The sequence below is a fragment of the Trichomycterus rosablanca genome, chromosome 3, assembly GCF_030014385.1.
Source record: "Trichomycterus rosablanca isolate fTriRos1 chromosome 3, fTriRos1.hap1, whole genome shotgun sequence".
In the NCBI taxonomy this organism is placed as follows: Eukaryota; Metazoa; Chordata; class Actinopteri; order Siluriformes; family Trichomycteridae; genus Trichomycterus; species Trichomycterus rosablanca.
The window spans coordinates 11,752,250-11,780,023 of NC_085990.1; the positions used below are offsets into that span (position 1 = coordinate 11,752,250).

Consider the following 27,774-nt stretch of genomic DNA (forward strand, 5'->3'; position numbering starts at 1 on the left):
ATATGTTTGGACTGAGGTTCTGTGTGTATATATGTGGTTGTGTGTGTGTGTGTGTGTGTGTGTGTGTGTGTGTGTGTGTGCGCACTACAACTGGAAGACTAGCAGAGTGTAGCTGCTAGGTTAAGCAGCTGTCTGCTCTTCTTAGCATCACAGTGCAGTGCTGACACCCAGGGACTTTCACACAGATACCCAACACACCACAGCGCTATCACTTTATGCTACACAACACTACATGCTGAAACAGGAAATGGCTTAACTGCTGCCACACAGTTAAAATTATCTAAACAGTAACATTTTATTTTAGGTAATTAATATCACACTCATGCTAGCAATGGTTGTGACTTAAAAACATGAAATAGATAATAATAATTGAACTGAAAAGACTACATACAGTTAAATATGTGAGTATGTGAATGTTAGCGGTCAAAATGGAATTCAGCCTGCTGAGAAAGATTAATTAAAACACAGACTGTGCAAAATACCTCTATAAACTAAACCATAAGATTAATATTATTAAACTAGATTAATACTATTCTGAGGTATACAAAAGTGTTTCCTGAGGTCTAAAATACAGTTGTACATGTATCGAAGGTACATTTACAGTTAAAACCTTAATCCTTAACCACAATAGGTGGACATAACAGTTGACAACTTGAGTAAAAAGTAACATTGTCCCAAAAAACTGTGGCTAAAATACATACAGTGAGTAAGGAACAACTTGAAGGCTAAAACTAATGTACTGCTAATGAAATGTAAGTCTTTTTCATGTAAGTCTAAATGTTTATATGGCTTATTTATATAAAAAATAAATCATTATCCTTTTTTTTAAATATATGATGCCAAGTCTAATAAAAATAGTTTTGCTGTCAGATTGTATTGTATATGATATATATACAGTATATCATACTTCCATTAATTGTATTGAAATGAGTTGATTCATGTTTCATCTAATACTGACATCTACTGGAGAGCTTGATTTTATTACAAGATAAAACCTAGATAATTAACAATAATTCGTTTATTTATTTTCTCTATCTACTTTATACATATTATTGATTTTACCTGAAAACACTGGCCAGAAATAAACTCTAAACCTGTGCCAGTTCTTTGAAGGGCAACACACCCTCACCAATTCACTCATATAGTTCCATCATGTGTCACTTCAGAGCAGCCTATGTACCTCATGTTTCTGTGAGGTGTGAGAAATCCAGAGTATACGAAGGAAACACGTGCTGACCAGGGAGACTGTGCCACTTTGCCACCCTAATAATAACAATTATGTTTAAAATACTGTTTATAATCTTGTATCTGCTTTAAATATTTATTCATTCTTTTACACTAACCGCTCACCCTGGTTAGGGTTACACAGGGACCAGCACCAACTGGTCAACAAACAACCATTTACTCATCTAAAGCCACAGGTGATTTAATGCAGCCAATCAAACGCTGACATGTTTGAGGAGGTGCGAGGGTAATTAGGTATCTGAAGAAACCCACATGGATAAAGGAGAGCATATGATCATACAATGTATACTTTGCATATATACATGTGTAATTAAAACATTATTTTTTACTATTTTTCTTACAATTAAAAGGGGGTCTTTTGTAGCTGAACAAAATATTAGGATTAGAAATCAACACGAGGGACTAGATGTATAGATGTGTTAAGTTAAACAGATCTGCACAACTTGTCTATCTGAGCTCACACTGTGTCTGGTATTAGCTGTCATCATTTAAACTGTGCCTAAATCGCATACTTATTGCGCTCCTAAAAAGCTGAAGTTGAATTGCTTCTGTGAAATAGTAAAAATGGTCAAGCATAGCTAAAAGCCAAAATGATTAATACATCATTTAATGCAGAATATGAGTATTGTTAAGCCCCTGAACACTGCTCATAGAAGACGCTGATGGGTGTTTTGTATCGCCCCTGCAGGTAGCCCTCCAGAGTCGAGAGTGGCATCAAACGAACGTCATATCCTTGCTCCTTCTCCGAACTATGTGGATTCACTGGCACTATCTCCTGGCTGCTGTTCGGATCATTTCTCCCAATGGCGGCGAAGGCTGGAAACGTATCTTTAAGGTTCTCTGGAAGCTTCCAGCTGTAGTTCTTGCAGCAATAGGCCATCCACAGGTACTCAGGAATAGCCACTCTACCTTCGTCCTTTAGCCATCTGTCTTTTTCATATGGAATAATGCCGGTTACCACATAAGCCTTACCCTGGCAGTGCTCCTCTAGAATCTTGGCAACAAAGTCCTCCAGTTTGGCCCAGGGTCCACTGTTAGAGCCTTCTTTCTGTGGCACTACATTGGTTAAGGTAAAGGTGGCACGTCGGTCAACAGTGTCATTGTGGTGCTGGCTTGGGTTTAAATGGCCACGCGTGTAAGTGGAGTTGATGTAGTCTGCCTGGACAGCCTGGCTCTCCACAACATTCTGGTCCACTTTCCGAGGTGGCACAGGGAACTTGACCATGTTGCCATTAGCTTTAGAGTTGGCTAGCTGGAATAGAGAAAAAGAAATGCAGGACTCAGTGAAGTTCAGCTTATTATACTTGCTGTATACTAAGTTTGATGTAAACTTAGTTATCTCTAAGTTTTAATTAGCACTACTCACAACACTTAATAACAAACTACTTGATTTTCTTGATGTAAGAAGTAAGAAAGCTACCACCACTATAGTGGAAAATGTAGTCAATAAATCATGACCCTAAATGCAATACAAAATAAATAAAAATAAAAGAAAGTGTTAGGTTTTATCCAAGTTCCTTCTAAATAGTTGAGCAATTAACTGTATGTATCTGTAATCAGTGCTAACTAGAATAATGAGGTAACTAGCAATACATTGCAATTATTATAGAATGGCTTGACATGAAAGTAATAAAAAAATTAAATGTAAGACCAAGTTAACTAGTTGAAATGGTAATGCTGTAGCGGTAAACAGCTGCATCTGATTGCATACTGTTTACCACATAGTGTGTCAGAATACTAAAGGCACCATGGGTATTGCACATATTTGACATTCTGTGTGAACACAGCTAAAATGATAGATGTTGTGTGTTTTTTATAAGTTATTAGAACATATAAGGGCATTCCCGATTTGTACATTCATTAATAAGTATAACTCATTTAATATGGTGGGTGGGCGGGCGGGGGGGGGGGGGGGGGGGGGGGTATGGTGGCTAAGTGGGTAGCACTGTTGCCTCACAGCAAGAAGGTCCTGGGTTCGATCCCCAGGTGGAGCGGTCTGGGTCCTTTCTGTGTGGAGTTTGCATGTTCTTCCCGTGTCTGCGTGGGTTTACTCCGGGTGCTCTGGTTTCCTCCCACAGTCCAAAGACTGTGTGCGAGTGAGGTGAACTGGAAATGCTAAATTGTCCATGACTGTGTTTGATGTAACCTTGTGAACTGATGAACCTTGTGTAACGAGTAACTACCGTTCCTTTCATGAATGTAAAAGTGTAAAACATGACATTAAAATCCTAATAAACAAACAAACAAACATTTAATATGGGGACTGATAAAAACATCATACCAAACTGTACCATAATATCACTTTAAGTCATACAGACACACAAAAGGTATGCATATAAGTCTACAGAATTGTTGCTGGGTACCGCTGCTTAACTGCTTCATTGTGATGTTTGCAGTTGTTTATGATAGTCGGGTCGTTTCAGAGGATCTGCGTGTGACATCAACCAGATTTTGCAAGGTTTGCAAGTGTACATTGGTGCAAAAGTTGACACATCATTTAAAAGGAAATCAGCAGTGAAATATCAGGTTTACAAAACACTTCGCTTTCTGTATTTCAGCTATGTGGCTTTAACAAAGAATTACCTGGTAAAACAGACTTTGCACATGAATACTTATTTACAGTTAGTTCCTTAATTAACAACTTTTCAGACAGTTACATAGAGTAGTTTCAGAGCGGACTTAAAGATTCGGTGACTCCAAAATGCTACAATGTTATACAAATCTTTAAATGAAATTTTAGCCTCTCTAACTATCCTCCTCACTATGCATAAGGGCAATATACATTTTTCAGGTAAGTTCTCTACAGTGTTTAGTAAAGATAAATAATTGATTCACGGAGTAATACAGCTGGTAAAGAAATTCGACAGAAGCTTTTGTGACATTTTAAAAGCTAATTCTTGGCTTTTTTACACTCCTCTGGTAATAATACGAAACACATCTTAGATTAACACTGAAAGCAAAAAAAATCTGTTAATTCTAACAAAAACAGAACAAAAACAGTAATGCTGACCACAGGCACTTGTGCATGGGCTGATTGAGTCATAAAAAACTCAACAGAATAGACAAGGCCCCTTACAGTGGTGTAGGAAGCGTGAGGGGATAGAAGTAGGTGACAAAGTAATGTAACACTGTTTTAATTTTTTGTGTGTGGTAAACCACAGGCAAGTTCCGCTCCACAATCAGGCTCACTTCCCTCTTTCTTTTTATCATTTTTGGGTGTGCTTAGTAACACTGGAACCAATAACCTACACAATACAGTGATAATCTATATTGGTAAAGTGTCATGTAGTAAGTAGCATGAGTGGTTTTGCTGTGGGTGACATTACATGGGTGATAGCATGTACAGAACATCATTCATTTTTACAAACCCCTTGCTTTTTGTCGGAATTGATGTGGGTCTGGCAGCAGAGGTGGAAATACACCCTGGATAGGGCAACAATCACACATCTACATAGTGGCAATAAAAAGCAGTCCATTACTTTACTGGCTTGTTTTTGGGAAGTGGAAGCTAGCTGAAGTACCTGTAGAAAACCCATGCACATATGGAAAGATAGAAGCCCCCCCCCCCCAGGTCCAATGTTAGTACGCAGCACCTATTTAAGCCCACATCAATCACAATATTCAGATATACTCAAATACCACAAAATTCTAATATTCAGATATTCTCAAATACTCCCCCCAATATACCAGTGTAAAACGTACAAATATTCCACTCACTAGCTTTATGAAATTTTACAACCCATCAGTTGTTGATGGGACACTTATTATTGTAACACTGTACCACCCAGTGGCGTAAATAGGAGCTCATGGGCCCCAGGGCAAAAAAAATTATATATATCAATCAGTTTTATTTCATATATATCAGTGTTTGCTATACATTTCCTTTTTGACTTGCCATAATACGTGCAGCCAACGGAGGGCAGTAAGGTGGGTGATTGAGTTCATGTCGTGGAGGGGCCCCCCCCTGCCATGGACCCCAGTGCATCTGCACCCCCTGTAGTTACGCCACTGGTGCCACCAGCACTTCACTTCACTTCAGCTAAGCCTTTATAACTGCTCTGACTTAAAACATAAAAAAGAAATGTTAATGTCTATTTTTCTTTTTGTGCTGGAACTGTAAATCTGGAAATAAATAACATTTTGCTAAAAGTGTCAGTAATTGTATTGAAACAAATGGGGCCCATTTGAAAGTGCAACTCATAGCTAAGTTAACTTGTAAGCGCGACCAACAATAGTCTCAATAGTGTCTTTACATTGTATTTGTTAGAAAACCCACATAACATCTCATTAAAGTAATGGTAGAAGCTTTTATTTTTTGCATAATCATGTAGTCTCCTGTGTAGCTGTATGTGTATATGATAAATAGCAGTAGTAGTATTTAATTAAAGTGCAAGTACTTTATTTTTTACAGTCAGCTTTCATTCACAGTGAGTCATTACGAGCAAGAAGATGGGTGGTGGTGACATTCACCAGTTGTTGTTTTTTCGGTAGCCTTAGAAAAAAAGTAAGTAAATTGAAAGTAGAAGAAAAAATGAGTACAAGTCATAGCAGATGATAGAAAAATACAGTAGCACAAAAGATGAGTCATGTTTCCTGATATAACAGTTGCCAGTCAGATCAGACATGGTCAATACACCAATTCTGAACATCATGGTAAGAAATACCAGTTGTTTATTGGTAATATTTCTTTCATATGCATACTGATTCAATCAGAGATGATAGAGAGGGGAGCGAGAGAGTGCAAGGATGCTGACAGGGAAATAAAATCAGGTGACATTAAGGTGAGTGAGAATAGGAGCAAATATCGAAGAGGAGATCAGAATATAGGACCAGAGGAGAGGAGAAGAGAGGGCTAGAGAGAAGAAGATAGGTCAAGAGGAGAGCAGAATAGAAAAGATGTCTCCGCTGCCCTCCCAAGTGTACTTGTGCATAAATAAAAACAATAGTTATAAAATGTAAAAAAATAAATAAATAAAAACAGTTAATTTCATGTGTTAAAGGATTATCAAATATTTTAGAATGACAGGAAGCCCCTGAATAGAGTTGGTCCCCCGCAGTGTGCAATCCATGGCTATGTCATTTCTTCAGCCATGGCACTGTGCTATCCTATGTACAAAACCCTGCAGTGTATTTACAAAGAATGGAGCCAGGAATCATTCGTTTAATCATTCAATTTTAATAAGCACTTCTACCTGGTCAGGTTTGTGGTGGGTCCTGTGTCTGGAATGGGTACCAATTCAGCAGCACACTCAGTTACAATTGGGGAAATTTAAAACAGACAAATAAACATTTGGATATTTTTAAAAGGTGGGAGAATATGGAGTACTGACATGGACACTGGAGAACATATTAAATTACCCACAAACAGTAAACTATGGTGGGGATTTAATCCAGATCCTGGTAATGTATATGTACCTGTTAAGTGACTGTTGTTTGTTTATTAGGATTTTAACGTCATGTTTTACACTTTGGTTAGAAGAAGATATACTTTATTTGTCATATATACATATACAGATGTACAGTACAATGAAATTCTTTCTTCGCATATCCCAGCTTGTTTGGAGCGCAGGGTCAGCCACCTTACGGTGCCCCTGGAGCAGACAGGGTTAAGGGCCTTGCTCAAGGACCCAACAGTGGATGCTTAGTGAAGATTTGAACCGCCAATCTTCCGGTAGCCCAAGGCTCTACCCACTAGGCTACCACTGTCCCTACATTCATGAGAACGATAGTTACTCATTACACATGGTTCATGAGTTAGGTGTAAGGTTATATCGAACAGTCGATTTTGTATCTCCAATTCAACTCACATGCATGTCTTTGGACTGTGGGAGGAAACCGGAGCACCCGGAGTAAACCCACGCAGACACGGGGAGAACATGCAAACTACACACAGAAAGGACCTGGACCGCCACACTGAGGGATCGAACCCAGGACCTTCTTGCTGTGAGGCAACAGTGCTACCCACTTAGCCACCGTATCCAAAGCGACTTACATTACAGTTACAGTATACAGTGTGAGCAATTGAGGGTTAAGGGCCTTGCTCAAGGGCCCAACAGCGGCAACCTGGCAGTGGTGAGGCTTGAACCAGCGACCTTCTGGTTACTAGTCCAGTACCTTAACCACTAGGCTACTGCTTGGCCACTAAGCACACAGGTGGACGTGGCTTCGGACAAAGGAGGGTGCACAGGGAGACAAGGTGCTGATCTTACCTGTGGTTCGTACTTCCACTCTCCTCTCGGTCTCTTCCCTTTGGGAGCGGTGAAGATGTACCCTGAACACCAGGGGGTGCGCCGCTCCCGGCTGTACAGCGTGGCGAAATGGTACAGATTGTTGTACCGCTGACAGATCGGAGTACCCTCGATGCCTTTGGGTGGCCAGCCCTGGTAAAAGTAGTTCAAACATGGAGAGAAATCCCCAACATCACCGCCGCACAACTGGAGCTGCGCAGCCAGCAGCAGCAGCATCGAACCAATGCACTGCATCATTCTTTATCTTGACAAGCGAATCTTCTAAGCGAATGTGTGAGAGTAACAAGTGCGCCTTAGTGCTTTGTATTTAAAGGAAACAACCAACATTGAGTAATGCAAATTCAGGGTTGCCAGATAATGTTTAAAGCCTATTTGTAAACCTAGCTAAAAAGAACTACGCTCTAAAATAACGGTTCCTCAAACAGGGATCTCATGACAAAGACTACATATTAGTGGGTTGTGTTCAGGTTGCCCCATACACTGTGGTAGCTCAGTTTTAGGTTTCTGCTGTTTGCTGGGGACATTTCTTTTTTGAGCAAGCATGTGGAATGCACTGGTCTATTAGTTGTTCTTTTAAGATCTTTAAGGATCCTAAAGATCTCTCCCAGCTACAGCTGCATTTTTGCAAATTGCACTAATACATTTTATGTAATCAAAGGAAAAATGAGACTGATGGCTCAGTGGGTAGCACTGTCACCTCACAGCAAGAAGCTTCTGGGTTCAATACCCAGGTGGGGCAGTCAGGGTCCTTCCTGTGTGGAGTTTGTATGTTCTCCCTGTGTCTGTGTGGGTTTCCTCCGGGGGCTCCGGTTTCCTCCCAGGTGAGGTGAATTAGAGATACAAAACTGTCCATGACTGTGTTTAACATTAAAATTTGTGAACTGATGAATCTTGTGTGATGAGTAACTACCATCTCTGCCATGATTTGTTTATTCGTTTATTAGGATTTTAACGTCATGTTTTACACTTTGGTTACATTCTTGACAGGAACTGTAGTTACTCATTACACAAGATTCATCAGTTCACAAGGTTGTATCAAACACAGTCATGGACAATTTAATGTCTCCAGTTTACCTCATTTGCATGTTTTTGGACTGTGGGAGGAAACCGGAGCACCCGGAGGAGACCCACGTTGACACGGGGAGAACATGCAAGCTAAACACAGAAAGGACCCGGACCGCACAACCTGGGGATCAAACCCAGGACCTTCTTGCTGTGAGGCGACAGTGCTACCCACTTAGCCACCGTGCCGCCCTCTCTGCCATGAATGTAACCAAAGTGTGTAAAACATGACGTTAAAATGCTAATAAATAAATAGATTGAGCAAATGTACTGTACATGTTAGCAGAAAATATATTCTAAAAAGTCAAGGACTTAAATTTGGATGCTTTTACAAAAGATAAACCCCAAGCATAAATCCAAAATAAACCATATCTGTTTTTTTTTTAATAAAACAAGGGCTTGCATTGCCTAGAGAAACTGATTAGTCAGAATTGAACTTCAACAGTCAACATTGGCTATGCAGTAAAAGATTTATATACTTTTGCTCAAATAAAAAAGTCAGTAGACATTATGTGTGTAAATCTGAACTGGCTACATGCACTGGAAGTATATTAAATATAATCAAATATGGTGGTTAATTTTTGTTTCCACTCACTTTGGATACGAATCTTTTTGATGATCTTATCAAAAAATGATCAGAAAATTGGTAATGTTTAGTTAATGTTACTATCTAATCCAGCTGATATTAAATTAGAATAAAAGCATTATGATGTGTCTTACTCTGGACCAGTCTCTTAGCTTTTTTAAAGTTACCTACATAAAAACATGATTAGAAAGAATTTTAAAATGTTTGGCTATTATTAAATTTAGCATGTAATACACATTAAAGCAGATAGATTCGATCTGGCAACCATGCAGCATTTATTACTATTCTGCTCATTTTCGCTTTCCAGTCTCCCTCTCCATCTGTAAGAACTCATTGTGAAACTGAACTGCCGATTATGCAAACGAGCAGGTCATGTGCTAAATTACTGCTATTCACAATGAAACCAACCATCTAAACATACAGTCTGAATGTAGTACAGTACAGTGATAATTATTAATTCATTCATTCACTGTATGTTTTACTACCGCTTTACAGTTTACTGGGCGATATTCAGGAACCACCCTGGACAGGTCGCCAGTATATCACAGAGCAACATACTATTTAATACTATTAATTAATTTATTAGGATTTTAACGTCATGTTTTTACACTTTGGTTACATTCATGACAGAAACGGTACACTGTAAGCCCAGACTTTATATCTAATCAAACATTTTTAGTACAACATTATTTAAGTTTTCTTGCTCTACTAAATGCAGAGTGCATTGTAGTCATTTGAGTACACATTTAAATGTGCTAAAAGATTTAAGTTTAATAAACAAAATTAATTACTTTTCAATCTAATTAACTTAAAAAAGTTTAATTAAGGTAATTAAACAGAACAATGCCCATCATTTACGTGTAAGTCCAGCCTTTTTTCAGCTTGCTGTTGGTGAATCAGGCAAAAATAATGTTCTTGTGTTCGGGTAGCCATTTGTTTTAACTTTTGTAACCTGTTGTTGCAAATGACTTTTCATTTTAGGCTTTTTTCCAAAAGTAAACTTGTCTTTCTTGAATGTCTTTTGTGAAGTGGAACCTTTGTTAAACTAAGTCGACGAACATTTTCTTCCTGACTGTGCTATTTTTGACTAGCATGTACGCCAGTCTCATGGGGCTTTTTCATCTTCCGTTAACCCAACTCCAGTCTAATGTTGGTAAGTGTTGTACTTTACTTAACAATTTTGTTTAAAATAAATTATCTTAAGGTTGACACTAAACAAATAATCAAACAGCGCTGCTTTATTTGCCGTATTTAGGCTACATGCTAGCATGCTAGCCTTCAGACGAAGCAAATAGTGTGCTGGGCTGCTTTACTTTAATTCTTTAAATGAATGGTATTAACGCTGATATTAATACCAGTATTTCTTGTTTCTTTGTTTTGTTTTAGAGAGCTGCAGCCAAACGTTAAGAAATCAGCTTGCTGTGTGAAACTGAGTACAGGTTCATGTTACTGTGAAGAGCTGTTTGTGCTTTCATCAGAACTTTATATACAGTTTGTACAGTTTTAAAGATGTTTTCTTGACATGTTGTATTTTAAGTAAATACTTCTGAAGTGAAATAAAAGAAAAATAATTTTATTATTCTGTCTTTCTACAAACATTTCTAATTGATATTTAAAATGTAATTAACATGAAAACTAAGAAGAAATCAATTTTTTTTTTCAATTGAGCTCAAGATAATAAGTAGAATTATTGGGAAAAGCAGTTGGTATAACAAAAAAAGAAAGTTTAATCAACTTGCCTTTTAGGTGTAATAACTTAATGTTTTAAGTTATGCTAACTCAAGTTTTCATTAGACATTACTTAACTTGCACACTAGAACATGCAAACTCCACTCAGAAAGGACCACTTCACCTGGGGATTATACCCCGGAGCTTCTTGCTGTGAGGCGACAGTGTCCCACTGAGCCACTGCTCCTCGTCACTTAATACTAAACAAAACTGTAAACAGAACACATTTAAATCTAGGTTTCTGGTAGTGGTGTGCGGTACTGCAAAATTTTGTATCGATCCGATACCAACTAAATACAGATCCGATACCGATACTTTTTAAAAATTAAGGTAGATGCATCATCAAATTGCTAAATCTGAATGAATTTTCATGACTTTTAGGTGTATTATTGTATTACATAATTTTTTTGTAAGTAGCTGCTTTCAGTAGGGTTGTAGATAAATTCAGATGTATAAAGCGATCAGATTTCTTGTTTCTGGTGCTTTACTTTCTCACAGCGTTACCATTATGGCGTATCATCACCAAGCGGCTAACTCATACCACGTAGTTGTGTTTGCAGGGTAAATTTTTAATAGTGACCAAATACATGAGTCCTTGTTAATTTAAAATAAAAAATCGAACACACGGAATAAGAGCCTCACTGCGCATGCTCCGATTTATTTGCTTAGGGTGCGCAAAGTGCTTAAGGTGCGTCCGTACTTTACGTACGTATAGTTTACACTATTATTTCCGTAAAATTGCCCCAATTTCTGTATCTGCAAAGCAAAGTATTTAAAAACTTACAATCCTCCAATGCCTACCAATGTACTGATGTCTGTGAGGATTTAAACACCATAAGGTGACGGTATACCACAACAAAACACAGCAGAGCAGGAGGGGAGGAGCGAGGTGAGCATGTAAGATGTGAAAGGAGCAGAGGAGTCTGTACAAACACTTTACTTCTTTACTACTTTACGTCTTTACTTTCTGCCGAAATGGGAGAAATGTGCTGAATGTAGCGGAGAAAAGTAAAACTAAAGTATCGATCCCATCACACTAGTATCGATCCGATACCAATACCAACATTGGTATCCACTAGTTTCTGGGTCATAAAGCTATGTACTATTATCTGATTTCATTTATTATTTTAGATTTCAGATCCTCAAACATAATATAATATTCTATAGGTTTTTTAATTACAGGACTAATGGAATCTGTTAAATTGGTTATTAGTATTATTATTAACTAAAATATATCTGAATAATAATGTTATAACAGTTCCACTCTGTGAACAGTTTGGATTTGTTAGAATTTATGTATTTTTAGCGCTCTATGAACACTGAGCCTGATTGCTTATACTGTACATTATTTTTGTAATGCCCAGATTCACCTCAGCCTCTATAACCAGCAAAGGAAGCCGTGGGCCATCGCTATTGTAGTTTTGAGAACTACACTCCCCAGAGTCCCAACGCTAATCAGCATTCATTGTTATCAGCTGTGAGGACACTTTAAAGCCAGGTTGGTACTGCAGCTCTGTGCTGAGTCTTTGCACATTGCATGATGAAGCTGGTAAGGTAGTCGGTCAGATGTGATTCACCTTTTCTGTTCAAAAGTAAAGGAAAAATTAAAGTTATATTCTAGAGAAAAGAACCAGTTAGTGTTTAATCAGTTTAGTCGGGTTACCATGGACTGATTGAAGCCGCAAAGTAGCATTAGGATTAAAAGCCTGGTTAGTAGTTTTTACCTTTTTCTCATTATTCGTGAAAAGGCCAGAAGTGGTCAGTTTTGTTTTGAGCATTAAGTTCTACAATGGGGTTCTGGATGGTACCCCATTGTGGGTGACTGAATGTGTTTATTCTACTCCGTTAACCAGCCAATTAGTGATCTCATGGTTTTGGGTTTCAGTTACTGCATTTCGGACTACGTTATTTGGGTGGTGAGCCTGCTTACTTGAGTTTTTCACCCCACCATTACAATCTTGAAATAGTCCGTCAACCTACACAGTCCTTATAAACTTATTCTATCACAATTAAAAAGTAATTTGTTTATATTTTATCAGATCTTCTGAAACCTTGTAAAACATAGTGTAAGCTGGTAATGCTCTCTGAAATCTGTTGCTGGTTTAACCTGTTGATGCTGTTTTTTGTACTCCAGACCATTATAATAATGCAAAAAAAGCTCATCGATAAAGAATCAACAATTACCAGCCTATTAAAAGGAACACAGCCCACATCAGTGTTTTTTGGTGACCTTTTTCTGGTCAACAGCTAACATTTATTGTGTTTTCTAACCAGCCCTGTCAAGAACCAATTTGGATTAGGATTAAGAGATGAGATTAAAAAACAAGTAAATATTATCCTAACCGAAAACTGCAGCAAGATTAAAGAGATTAACCTGGGTTTTAGTTTATTTTTAATGTGGGTCTTGTATAATGTCAGAGGGTTTATTATTACACCCCATGTTATTATAATTATATGTTTGCCACACAGTAAACAATTTACCCTAAAGTCAGCCCTAATTGTAACATTGTGAGCCATGTCTGACTTCATAAATACATAAACTTTAGATAAATTGTTGTGCATAATGCCCACGTACACGCTTCAAAATCTTGTGGAATGCCTTGAGAGAAGAGTAGATCCTGTTGGTGGCAAATGGCCAACAAATGGCAAATGGCCAACAAGGTCATGGGCAGGTGCCATATTTAACATTGGTAATATGTTAATTATTTTCTTGTTCATTTATGTCTAATGTCCTTCATCCTGTTTTGTTCCTATTGTAACCCGGTTCCACCTCATCCTTTTGTTCCTAACAACATTCAGGTCAAACCAACCTAGACCCATGCCAGCACTTTTAGTCTGTGTTCCAGATACTTGGTGTTTAACAAACTGCAGGTGAATCTTTCCCATTTTATTAATGTGAAATAAAACACTTACCGTCCAGTGAAACAAAAAAGATAGCTAAGTGTAGCAAAGAGAATGGTAATGCTAGTTACTTATCGGGCACAAATGGAGCAGAAGTAGAATCTGAAACAGTGTTCAAAATGTAACAAGGAACTGTTTAACCATTGCTAGATTTGACTTATAGTTTATAAAGTCAACTACTTCATCCATACATGAAAGCTGCTCTGCATTTGGCAGCAGTGTATTTAATAAAATATTCATATCAAACTCAAACTTAGATGCCAGATGAAGGTGCCAGACAGACTGTTTTAAGTCAGAAACACATGATCTCAGGAGATTAGCAGGTTCTGAAATTCTTATTATTAGAATTAGATAAGGATAATTTAGGGCAGATGGATCTTTATTTGCGTATCAGAGTGTAGCGGAAGCCGTTGTACAGCATACCTGAAGCTGAAAGGGTTAAGAGCCTTGCTCAATGGCCTAATAGGGGCTACATGGCAGAGCCTGGATTTAAACCCACAAAATTCTAGTTGGTAACCCACAGCTTTACCCACTAGGCTACCACTGCTCCGTAATGTAAACAACAACTAAAACTCTGTATGTATAGACCGTTTCAATGAGGGTAAACAATAACAACGCTACTGCGCATGCCTGTTCCTTCCGCTTTTCCGGTAGCGCCATTTTTAAACATCCATCCATCTGTCAACATGACGAGCTCGTACTTTGCGAGTCTCCCGAACGCGGAACAAACGCGATATAAGCAGAAATGAATGATAGATCATCAAGTATCTTTACCAGCCCCTTTTGAGGAGAATTTAAGAAGACAGTGTTTTTCCGCTGACCTAAAACGTTTGCCTGAGGTAACATACCCAGCCGTGTGTCACTACCTTGTTGAAACGGAGTGTGTTTACACCAGAGAGGCAGTGAAAGCATACCGCAGTTTGGACGCATACAATTAATTATTAAAATCATTATTGTGTCATCTCCCCTTTTGTGTCTGTTGAGCTAAGAGCCATTATAATATGATAAAAATATGACAAACCACAGTGAATTACTTCTCATCTGAATAAGAACATATTAGCTCATGCTAAAACGATTTTTTTATAGCCTAACTGGAAATACATGAAATATTTTACAGTAAGCACAATGAATTCATAAATAGTACAGTATGTTTACTTTTTGTATTACAAAAGTAGAACCATGTTTCTTTACAGGTCTGCGTGTCATTTAATAATTAAGCTAAACTAATTATTACAGCTAATTAAGCTGTTAATATAATTCCATATAGTGACATTTTCCCAAAATATAGTCCTATATAGTTATGGCTTTTACACCGTATTCTAAGGAAAATGTAAACTTTTTAAGGCTAATGTTAGTTTATGTTTATTCTGTACTATTAATACAAATATTAAGTGCCTGCGTATTTTAATACACTTAAGCTAAACGTCAGGGACAAGACACCATGAGAACAGCGAGTACATTTGTTTACAATATTTTATTATGAAATAATATATATTACATTTATTATAAGAGTTGATAGTGGGTATCCAGCCGTCTCTCTTTATAGCAGCAATCCAAGCGTTTCACTGTGCGTTCTTTTGGAAATCTGTTCACCTTAAAGCAAGCTTGTACCTGGCCTGAGGGAACATCCGACAACCGAACAACATGGTCCTAACTTTAATTTAGACATACTGTCAATAAATCACACCTGAACTAGCGCAAAAGAATTGAAGGGGTTGTGCTCAATCGCTATTGTTCTGAGCGCTGTTTACCACCAAGCGGAAGCGTCTTAGGAACATCAACGTCACTTCCTGGACTCATGAATATTCATTTGAAACGGTCTATAGGTTTGCATTGCTCTGCTGTCACATAACTGATTGATAGGAAAGATATTAATGTTCCTAATAATGTGGCAGGTGAGTACCTTTTGTACAACCAATATTTTTCTAAGAATAAAAAAGCAGCTAAAAAGCAGCTCCCTCTTTCCTTCATCGACATATCCACTTACATTTTGCCTACTGAAGACTGGTGACTTCTTATTGATTCTTATTAAGCTTAAATACCCACAGAGGAACTTGCTATGCTCTTTGTTTAGTGGTGCAGGTGCATTGATCAAACAGCAGATGTCGTTGTTGCAGTTTGGCCTACTACCATGGCTAACTGTCTTTAGAGCAAAATTGTGGACCAGATTGGCAGCATTACTGAGACTCGAAATGTCTCTCCAGTAGTAGGTTTAACTTCAAACTTTTGGCCTCATGGTTAAAATGTACTTATGTTTAAAGCATTCATTTTGTGAGCCAAGTTATGTCAATTCAAATGTTTATTACTGTACAGTTTAATGCAGTACATTTAAATTAGGTTACATAAACAACAGATTACCTCAACGTCAAAGAGCAGATACGGCAGTCCGTATGGTTCTCTAAGAGTCTGTTGATACTATTTAAACTGTGAGCTTTGTTTCAACATTTCAGTACATGATTAAACTATATTACAGTATTTTACACTCTACTGCAGTACTATAAAAAGTAAAACAGAATACTACATTTATTAGTGTATACTAATACCATGTACACCCATGAGCCAAAACTGCCAAGCCATCTAAAGAATCTCTGTGATGTCTGGCAGCAGGACATGAATAGCAGGTCCTTTAACTTATATCCTCCACAGGTAAACGCTGCACATGTACCTGGCCAGTTACATAAGCTGGGTGAAGCAGGATTCACTGGTACCAGTCACCTTTCTTCTACTGCTCTGATGTCTAGTTACAATACCTGTGTGCTTTTGATAGTTAGGTGATTTTGATGATAACAATAGTTAGCATGGGCACTTTGACCGGCCTATGACTGGCACCAACACAGAAGATTTTGAAGCACTGTGTATTGACCTCATCACCATAATTAAAATGTTCTGTAATTTGAGCCACAGTATCTTCTGGTGGTTTATACCAGACACCATAGCCTTCTGACTTTCTGACAACAGTCTTGGCTGCCCAGCAACCAGACTGGGTGTTTTTTTGCACAACTGTTACAAAATATTAATTGCCATGCACATTTCTGGGGGGGAAGGGGTGTACATTTTGAAGCATATACTGTGAGTCTTACAATATGCTTCGAAAAAGTTATTTATACTAAGGGAGTAATACATTATAATAATGTGAAGTTTTACAATAATCCACAATAATATACAATTTTTAGTTTTAATTACTTTGAAAGTATTACAGTATACTACTAAACATATATCAATATAATATTATATTATAATAATATCCTTTGCAATTTTACAGTGTATTATTGTATCATATAGAACCACTGTAGTCAGTGGCGCAAAAAGGGGGTATGCAGCGTATGCAAAGCATAGGGGCGCTGCACCAGAGGGGGCGCCAAATCGATGCCGGAAAATTATTTCTTGTCAGCATTTTCTGTAAGAGCTGTTTGTTCGTGTATGATAATACATATCAAAAAACAGAAGCACAGCACTAATCAGGCGCCCATCCACTCCTTCCCCTCTACCCTCCAGTCACTTCCTCCCAAACACAGGCGCTTGAGAATGCGCCCCGTAGAGAACTCGCCCAGGCGTGTGTTTTTTTTTTTCCCGTCGTGGCGCACCTGCAGTGTGTAAGAGATGGAGGGGCAGAAAAAAAAGCTCTCCGGGGCACAAAACGGAAGAGGGAGAGGGAAAAGGAGTTTGTGGGGATGAAGAAAAGCTTCTCAAAGTGGTTAAAAGACAGCAGGTCGGTCAGTTTGTTAAGAGCAGGCTTGTAAACATTCAGGTTAGCTTAAAAGGACAGGTGCTGTATTTACAATATAACAGATCATAACAAGTAAGTAAGTAGATGGTGAATCATAAAACTAATAAATTATAGAACAGGGGTTGCCAACGCTGTTTTTATATTACATAACTGATATTCTACTAGACAGAATTTTACAGAGACACAAAGAAACAATCAAATATCCACACTTCTAGTGACAGCTATATGTAAAATGATTTGGAGACTCCTAAGCAAGTGTTTTGAAGGGAAGAGATCATCCTGAGATCCTGATTCTGCTCAGTTTTATTCAAAAACAGATATCTGGAGACAGACATGAGGTCGATGATGGCATCTGCTGTAGAGGAGACAAGAGATGACATCAGGCAGGAATAAATACATTAGGCAGGCCACAAAAACCTATATGCCCAGTATGGTTTGACTTTCTGATGACCATTTTTCACTGTGTCCTTTTTTGGGAAAACTAGTGCAGGGAAACATGGCAAGCCAATCACCACAGAGGAGAATGTGGAACAGAGAGGTGCAGATGAGGGAGAGGAGCAGAGAAGTCCAGATGATGAGGAGGAAGAGGTGGAACAGAAAGGTGCAGATGAGGGAGAGAAGCAGAGAAGTCCAGATGATAATGAGGAGGAGGTGGAACAGAGAGGTGCAGATGAGGGAGAGAAGCAGAGAAGTCCAGATGATGATGATGAGGAGGAGGTGGAACAGAGAGGTGCAGATGAGGGAGAGGAGCAGAGAGCTGCAGAGGAGAGGGCTGGGACAAGGCCTTACTCAGAAGATCCATCTGAATGGCCTTCACCACATGAAATGAGCGACTCATTTAGGCAATACATGGTTGAGAATGGCCCACAGAAATGTTCTGATGGACCATATCCAAGATCAGATAAGAGTAAAAGGCGTTTTTCCAAAGCATACTGTTTTCGTTTACTGTCTAATGGAGAGAAAGTGGAACGGGATTGGTTACTGTATTCCAAAAGTACTAACAGAGTCTATTGTTTTGCATGTAAGCTTTTTGGTGAAGCTAAAGTTGCTGATAAATGCCTTGTGGTGGGGTATAATAACTGGCGATGTCTTTCAAAAACACTGAAGCACCATGAAACCAGTGGTTCTCACATAAATGCTTATCTGATGTGGAAAGAACTGGCATCTCGCTTACACCTAGGTAAAACTATTGATAGCGAATTGCAGAGAGCCATAGCTGCTGAAAAGGCACACTGGAGAAGTGTGCTGACTCGAGTTATTGACTGCATACTCTTCCTTGCAGAGAGAAACTTGCCACTGAGGGGAAAAAATGCACAGTTAGGAAATCCTAAAAATGGAAATTTTCTGGGAATCCTTGAGCTCATTGCACGGTATGATGTCACACTGGCAGAGCATCTTAGAAAAGCTGCCTCCAAAAAAACCACTGGATATCTGTCATGGTGCACTCAAAATGAATTTTTAGATTCAATATCAGAATGTGTTTTGGGTAAAATTTCTGCCCAGATCAAAGCCTCCAAGTATTTTGCAGTGGAACTGGACTGCACACCCGATATTTCAAAGCAAGAGCAGGCCTCAGTTATCATTCGATATATTCATACAGATGAGAAGAAGAAGGTTACTATTGCTGAGTCTTTTGTGGGGTTCACTGCTGTAAAGGACACAACTGGGAAGGGCCTCACAGACACACTGACAGGCGTGCTGGATAGACTGGGGTTGGATATGGCTAACTGTAGGGGACAAAGTTATGACAATGGCTCTAATATGAGGGGAATAAAGAAGGGTGTCCAAGCTTTAATACAACAGAGATGTCCAGAGGCTCTGTTTATTCCCTGCTGTAGCCACAGCCTAAACCTTGTTATGTGATGCAGCCTCATCCAACAGAGAGTGTCTAACCTTCTTTGGCACTCTTCAAAGATTGTACACTATCTTTTCATCTTCTGTGAAGAGGTGGGATATTCTGACTGAGTTTGTTGACATCACACTGAAGCCGCTGAGTGACACCCGTTGGGAAGCAAAGCTAGACTCTGTCAAAGCTGTACGTTTCCAGTTGGGGGGGATTCTAGATGCTCTACAAAAGCTTGAAGAAGTGGCAGGAGACAGCAAAATTGTCTCAGAGGCAAAGTCACTATCTCATGAGCTTGTTAGTATGGAATTCCTTGTGTGCCTCATAGTTTGGCATGACTTATTATTAGAGATAAACTTTGCAAGCAAGGCACTACAAGCAGCAGATGTGTCAATGGACACAGCCATTAGGTTAATTGAGTCTCTGAAAGAATTTTTGCTCAAGTATAGAGAAGAGGGCTTTCAGAAGTCACTTGACATTGCATGCAGGATTGCCAGTGAAATGGATGCTTCTCCAGAATTCAAACCGAGATGTTTTAGGAAGCAAAAGAGGTTCCCAGATGACAATCCTGCAAGAGCTGTCTGAGAGGTTTTCCAATCTTCAGCTTGTGACTGAGAAATTTAAATTCATCACTAAAATGGAGCACATGACAAAAGCTGAGCTGGAGGAATCAGTGACCACATATGCCCTGACTACCTGTGATGTTTCAAGAGATATCATTCAAGAAATATACCCAGCAAGCCGTCTACTGAAGGGTTACAATGCTCTAGAGAAGTTAAATTTCCTCATAAAGGAGAATCTTGATTTGGTGTTTCCAAATTTGACAGTAGCCCTTAGAGTATTCCTGACCATGCCTCTGACCGTTGCATCTGCCGAGAGATCATTTAGCAAGCTGAAGCTCATCAAAACATACCTTCGTTCGAGTATGAGCAATGATCGCTTGACCCAGTTAGCAGTGATCTCAATTGAAAACAATGTGGCGTGGTCTATTTCATTTGATAGTATTCTTGACAAATGGGCAAGTGCAAAAGCACGACATGTAACAATTTAGTTACAACTCTTTTTAAAAATCTTACATAGAGTCCAGGCTGTTGTTCAGATTTGCCGTTACATATTTTTACTTAGACTGTTTTTTGTTTGTGATGTTTCAGAAGATCACCTGCTGTAATATGTAACGAAAGAACACAATAAAAGTGTACAATATATGTCTTGTATTTTATTAATACGCCGATAATATGTTTGCATACACCTCAGAAAGTATGTAGTTGCACCCCTGACTGTAGTATACCATCATACCATCCAGTATTACAGGACAATACAATATTATAATACAGTGCAATACTTTAATAAAGTTTACAATCCAATATACAGTTGATTCATAAAGTATTCAGACCCCTTGACTATTCTGAATGGATATAACTGGTAAAAATGACAACTGATGTACACTTACCCAAAAATCACCGAAAAAGTAACATTTTGTAGAATTTGGCAGCAATTACAGCTTAAAATCATCTTGGATATGTCTAATCCAGTTTATGTCATTCATGGAAAATCCTCTCAAGCACTGTCAGATTGGATCGTGATTGATAAGATAAGATAAGATAAGATATGGTCTGATATGGTGGTCTGTGAACTGCTATCTTCAAATCTCTATACAGATGTTTGACTGCTTTTAAGTCTGGGCTTGCTCTGAATCCACTACATTGTTGTTTTTGCTATATGAAAAGTACTGTCACTCCAGTCTGAGTTCACTTCAAGGATGTTGATGTATTTGGCTATATTCATTTGCCCTCAGTTCTAATCAGTCTCCTTGTCCTGAATACTTTCTGAATTCAATGCAAGTCTATATTATAATGCACTACACTTGAGACAACACATTGCAGTAATATACTTTCTGTTGTGGATTCTTGTTCACTAAAAAAGCATTACGTCATGAAAGCTATGCTACAATACATTATAATACTATTGTATGAATCAATTATTCTAGTATAATAATATAAAGAATAACAACAGCCTATTATATACAGAAATGTGTCTGAAGTATGGAAATGTTTTGTTTCAGGTGAATGACTATAAAGAGTGCAATATGAGTAATGTGCAATTGTATGTATCGGTGTTGCTCAGTCACTTACACTACTTTTCCAAATAACCATGTAGACCAATATGGGAATAATACTGACGGGCAGCAGGGTGAGAATAAGGACTACTCCCGGTGGCGCATCGGGAAGGGCGTCTTCCCTTGTTCCACATGAGCTGAAGTATTGCTTATGAACTTTGACAAAGAGGTCTTGCACCACAGCATTCGGGTAGTAACACTTAGCATAGCCAGCAAGTTGTTCCAAACACACAGTCAGATTGTTGTAAGCACTGCAAGACAAAGGGAGGAAAGGAAACACACCCACAAAAGTATAGTGAAAAAGCTGCAGGGGAAAATGTAATTAATCAGAAAGCAAGAACATTCACTCATTATCAAGCAAACATAATTAGCTTTACATACCTCCACACTTTCACTTGCATTCAGGCAAATTGCAAATTGACTTGGTTTTTTGGTTCATAATTTATTGATAGACATTTAAATGTACTTAATGTATCATTTGTGTAAACATTTACTCAGTAATCTGTGGTACTGTTTTGTTTTTAAAAACAGTACTTTTCTATATTATATGAAGCAATAATGCAAGTCCAGGTCTTTTGCATTGCCTTATGCATCTTTTCACCTAAACACTTTGATGACTGCAGTGCAGCTCAGCGTTGTGTATGGAGAGACACACCACGAGAGCACTCTTTTCTTATCTCTGTGCAGCTGCCATCAATCAGCCAGCAGAGGTCGTAATTGCACCAGTCATGAGAGAGAGACCACATCCGGCTTAGTCCTGCCCATATCTGAACAACAGGCCAATCGTTGTTTATGTGGCCGCTCAGCCTTAGACGGCAGGCAGAGCTGAGATTCGATACGATTTATTCGAGATCCAGCTCTGGTTCCAGCGTGTGTTTTTACAGCTGCGCCACCTGAGCGGCCGTTTAGAACATTTTTAAATTAGAAATGTAGGTTTTTCTTAAGGGTCTACAAACTCCTTTTATCAATGTATAGTAAAATGTAATATTTAAGTATGGTAGGACAGGGTTAGCTCAGCAGTTAAGCTACGGGACCAGCCCCATCACTACCAAGTTGCCTTCAATAGGTCTTTGAGCAATAGGTCTTTGAGCAAGGCTTTTAATTGCTTGCATTATGTTCTGTCACAATTGTATGTATGACTATATATGTGACAAACAAACCTTGATTTGACTTGATTTGATTTGAATTGTTGGTTTGGATAAAACTGTCTGCTAAATGCTGCAAATGTACAATTTACTAAATTTACTAACTTCTTTGGCACCATTGGTAAAGATGGGTCAAAATAATTGTAAACAAAATCTGTCTGTGTAAAGTTGACTTTACATCAACTTTTTAAAGGGGTGAAGTTGATGTGGGACAATGTTCATAGTAAGAAGCGTATATAAATGAGTCTGACTTAACTTGACTGATACACTTAACTTGTGTATAATCTACCTCACCATTATTTACTCAGTACCATGTACTAACCAACACTTTTCTCTAGTCTTGTCTTCCTTTATTTATTTTAAGCATTCTCGTATTATTGCAATGTTGTCAATCTGCACTGTACTGTATTGTCTTGCACTTTTTGTTCTATGTTGCACCTTGGACCTGGAGGAACGTTGTTTAATTTCAATATGTACTTGTATATAGCTGAAATGACAATAAACCTCTCCTGACTCTTGCCATTGCATCAGCTTGAGCTTGTGCTGAGAGCGTATACAGTGGGGGTCAAAAGTCTGAGACCATTTTATATAATGTTTTTTATTACAAAACAATCAGCTTAGCAATTTGAGTGAAAGTTGAATATTTGGGAAATTGACATGAATTTCCAAACTTAGTATTTTCTGTTATATTTACAGTATAGCAGGCTATGGGGAAATGGCTGCAAATGACTAAATTAACTTTAATAAGCTTCTCATAAATTGATCAAATCCACCTGCTCAAAGTCGTTCAATCATATGCTTCAGTGGAAAGGAAAAGACTGACATGGTCACTTTCACAAATTTGCTCAGTTGCTTTTGTGTAGCACCACATACTATGAAATTCAGAAATATAAACTCACATTTGAGAGAAATGCAACACAGAAGCATTTTACTAGTAGTCTCAGACATTGTATACATATTTTTTTTATCTAATTTACTTGTAAACACATTAGAAACCTTAATAAAGTTATATTGGAACAAAACCGGTTCTTACCTGAGAACCATCTCCCAATTACACCAGTCCCCCTTGTCAATTTCCATCATGTGAACATCGAATATATCATACCAGCAAAATTCCTCTCCAAATGTCTTAAGCAAGTTTTCATCACATCGGTGATAATGGTGCATTTGCTCCTGATTCTGGAAGCTCTCTGGAAGAGAAGAAACGATACACTTTATGACCAAAAGTACACCGACTAGGCACAACATTATGACCACTGACAGGTGAAGTGAATAACTGATCTTTTTATCACGGCACCTGTTAGTGGGTGAGATATATTAGGCAGCAAGTGAACAAATTTATCCTCAAAGTTGATTTGTTAGAAGCTGGAAAAATAGGCAAGTGTAAGATTTGTGCGAGTTTGACAAGGGCCAAATTGTGATGGCTAGACGACTGGGTCAGATCATCTCCAAAACTGCAGCTCTTGTGGGGTGTTCCCGGTCCGCAGAGCACAACAACAAGTTTGAGGTGTTGACTTGGTCTCCAAATTCCCCAGCTCTCAGTTTAATAGAGCATCTGTGGGATGTGCTGGACAAACAAGTCCGAGCCAGTGAGGCCCCACCTCGCAGCTTACAGAAGTTAAAGGATCTGCTGCTAACATCTTGGTGCCAGATACCACAGCACACCTTCAGGGGTCTAGTGGAGTCCATGCCTCGACAGGTCAGGGCTGTTTTGGCAGCAAAAGGGGAACCAACACAATATTAGGAAGGTGATCATAATGTTACGCCTAATCGGTGTATGTGGTATTGATTGCAAGTAAAGGCTCACTGACAAGGACAAGTATTAAAAATACTAATAGCCACAACTAAAAAAATCTGGAATTTATGGCAAGTATATCATTCAGAAACATTTTACACCAAATCCTTGTGTAAGGAGCACAAAACCTGGACCTCAAGTTTCACCCTATGTCTTATTTTTCCTCATACAAACACAGTATTTATTCAAGCTGTTCTTGATCCAAAGGGTGGCCCATGTAACAACCTCCAACACCCGCAGTAACTGTACTCTGACCTACCGTCATCTTCCAAAATAACATTCACAGCACCTGGAAAACAAGAGGCAGTACTGATTAACAATATTGAGATTGGAATAAATTAGATTTAAAGGTAATTTTAAAGTAATATTAATTGAATATATATTGCCTGACTGAGCAATGAAACACTTTCATGACATTCTGATAGTCATGCTGCAACCCATGACACGTGGAAGCTTAATTCACACTTTTATGTTTTTTAACCTGTTGTTTATACACATCATTAAATGCATGTGTGTGGCCTGAGGCTGTCTTTATTTAACTATTGTGGCCCATTGCAGCCCACCGGACAACATTAGGTAATAATAATGATAATAAATCTGATGTTCTAACATGAGGTCTATCAGTATGGATCTAGAGCAGTGAACATGAGAGTAGTTAAGCAGCTACACAGAAGCCACAAGAGCCACTGTGGTTTTTACTAATTTAAATCTTGAAGGGGTTACTGACTACCAGCCTATTGTCAAAGTATAAAGAAAACAGGAAACAGGAAAACACAGCTTAGAGTTTCTAAAAAAAGGCAGGAAGTTGCAGTGGTAGATCAGAATTTGTATTTTTACTCTGTGAGTTACATCAGCCAGTCAGGTTTAACTGATGCGGACTAATGTCATTTTATTCTGTGTATAATTTAAAAAGTCATAAAAGTCATGGTCATAAAGGACCATGTAGCCTCTTTGTAGCAGCAAATTATACATATTGTTGCAAAAATGGTTCACTAACCACATATTCCAGGACCCACTAATATGTGGTAACCACATATTCATATTCATAGTTTTTTTCATGGTCACCCCTGTCCTCATTAAAAACCTGTGGGGTAAGCTAAAGAGGAGAGTAATCAAGAATAAACCTCAGAATCTGAAGAGATTATGTATGATGTTCAAGGGTGGCCCATGAAACACCCTTAAATACCCACAGTGATTGTACTTTGACCTACCGTCATCTTTTAAAGTAAAATTCACAGCACCTGGAAAACAGGAGATGCCACTGATAACATTCATAATACATAGAACTTTACATTTTCAATTTATATTTATTAAAACTTAATCATTTATATATAAATCTCAAATTTATGTGTTTTAGTGCAATAAGGACTTTACACAAAAATTCTGGGCCAGACCTGAGACTGGCTTTGCTTAACTTTTGTGATTCATTGCAGCCCGCCTGACAACAGCTGAGAACTAATGACATTAGGTCTGATAAAGTGGGTTTCACACAGCAAGATTGCTCCTGAGGTTCTGAGTTTAAGCCTCAACTGTCTGTCACTGTCATGATAAATTTTGCATGTTTTCCCCATACTCTGGATTTGCTCTAGTGCAGGGGTGTCAAACTCATTTTCACCGAGGGCCACATCAGCATTATTGTGGCCCTCAAAGGGCCGATTGTAATGTATTCTGCTGTGATTGCAGTCTGTTGTTTTTCTTGGAGGCTAAATTCTGCATTTATATTGTCCTACTTTACCACAGACACAGCCTCATAACACAAGAGACGCACCGGTTTCTTTTCCTGAAGCACAAACTTGTTTTCATTTTCATTACATTTTCTCCTTCTGCTTACTTTTCTTACTTATCTTCATTTTGGGATTATGTGTAAATATTTCTTAACATCATCTACTGGCAGGATGTGTCACTTTGCAGGTCACAAAATCAGCATGCATTTTGAGAGATGCAGTTAATGTAGGATTTTACAGTGTATTTTAAGACAATCATTCTGCCCTCACTAATAGTTTATCCTCCTTGCTCAGCTAGACAGACAGACAGACAGACAGACAGCTCCCTTTAGAATACAGTTGGTTTTATTTGCTTCCCAGCTGTGTGATACACTGTGTGCACCAGAATTAAGTAAAAATACAAACAATAAAAACAATAAAGAACTTAATACAGTACAAGCACACAGCTGTAGTCAAGTGTTACATCTGGTACAATATGAGCTTTAACCAAACGTAAAATAGAGGTAACGAGTTAGCATTTTGTGTAAAGATACTAATTGCTATAGTAACGGTAACAATTGTATTTAATTACGGTAAATTTGTAACTAAAACGCTGTGATATACTCACTAAACATTTACAAACAACTGAGAATATAAACGCCACTACTTACAGACGATGCTTCGGTAATATATTACAAGATAATTATTTATATTTATTATTATTGTTTACATTACTACCCATGTTCTTTTGCCGTAAAAGTCACATGGCTTCTCAGTGAATGTCAAAGTTAGTTGCCATGACTACGATGTCAACAGCTAAAAGGCTTAAAGGCGCAGGTGTCCCATTAAATTGTAAGCGCGTCTCTGTAACGACTCGAACCATCACAACAATCGTACAGTCGTTTAAGCTCTCGCGGGCCACATAAAATGACGTGGCGGGCCGGATCTGGCCCGAGGGCTGTGAGTTTGACACCCCTGCTCTAGTGTATAGAAGGTGAGCTACCTACACTAAATTGCCACTAGGTGTAAATAACTGAAAATGAATGAATGTATTAGTTTCATGTTCAAGGCGTTCCTAAATTGTGGCCAGTGTTTGTGGCCAGAATAATACGATAAGTAAAAATGAATAAATAAATGGTGATGAAATGTTCTCTTACCTTGGGATCTATTCACGTTGCCATCTGTTGTTTGACCTGCAAATGGCATAACAATTTCAGTTCCACATTCAACTACAAGCAATAGATCCAAAGTTCCATGGGAATTTTCTTTTTCCTAGTTAAAAAAATTGATGGCTGTTGGAACAGATCCAGCACAGATCTTGTAACCATAGTGAGTTAGCTGTTTAAAACGTTTCCAGTAGATATGTTAGATACAACCAAGTTCTGGTTATTTCTAGATTTTGAGGTATCATAAATGTATTGATTGTGTACCCGAAATGAATGATGGGTCCAGCAGGAGTGGTAGAAGTAGTCCTGAGAGCACGAGGAGCATTGTGGAAGTTCCCAAAGATTGTGTGGGAGAGACTGAGACAGAGGACGAGCCTTAAGCAGGGGACACAGAGGAACTGGTGTGTGTGTGTGTGTGTGTGTGTGTGTGTGTGTGTGTGTGTGTGTAAAAGAAAATGCCCTGTGCCCTTTCCTTTCCTCTTTCTGCTTATGGACACTTTGGGATAGGG

The 27,774-nt window shown here is 38.4% G+C and overlaps 2 protein-coding genes across 3 annotated transcripts; both read right to left on the bottom strand.

The window, feature by feature from the left end:
• Positions 1 to 1,836: 1,836 nt before the first annotated feature.
• LOC134310083 (endonuclease domain-containing 1 protein-like) lies at positions 1,837 to 7,730 on the bottom strand. Its single transcript, XM_062991599.1, has 2 exons — positions 7,455 to 7,730; positions 1,837 to 2,497 (listed from the first exon to the last, which is right to left on the bottom strand). The coding sequence occupies exons 1-2, from the start codon at positions 7,728 to 7,730 to the stop codon at positions 1,874 to 1,876; spliced, it is 900 nt and encodes a 299-aa protein (XP_062847669.1). The 3' UTR covers positions 1,837 to 1,873.
• Positions 7,731 to 16,058: 8,328 nt separating this feature from the next.
• Positions 16,059 to 27,597, bottom strand: LOC134310928 (receptor activity-modifying protein 1-like). 2 transcript variants are annotated; one of them, XM_062992695.1, is made up of 7 exons: positions 27,530 to 27,597; positions 27,257 to 27,292; positions 25,608 to 25,637; positions 24,656 to 24,685; positions 23,635 to 23,791; positions 21,473 to 21,707; positions 16,059 to 17,849 (listed from the first exon to the last, which is right to left on the bottom strand). In XM_062992695.1, the coding sequence occupies exons 1-7, from the start codon at positions 27,588 to 27,590 to the stop codon at positions 17,805 to 17,807; spliced, it is 594 nt and encodes a 197-aa protein (XP_062848765.1). In that variant the 5' UTR covers positions 27,591 to 27,597; the 3' UTR covers positions 16,059 to 17,804. The 2 variants fall into 2 exon arrangements, with proteins under 2 accessions (XP_062848765.1, XP_062848764.1); XM_062992694.1 differs by having other exon boundaries at positions 16,059 to 17,852.
• Positions 27,598 to 27,774: the final 177 nt, after the last annotated feature.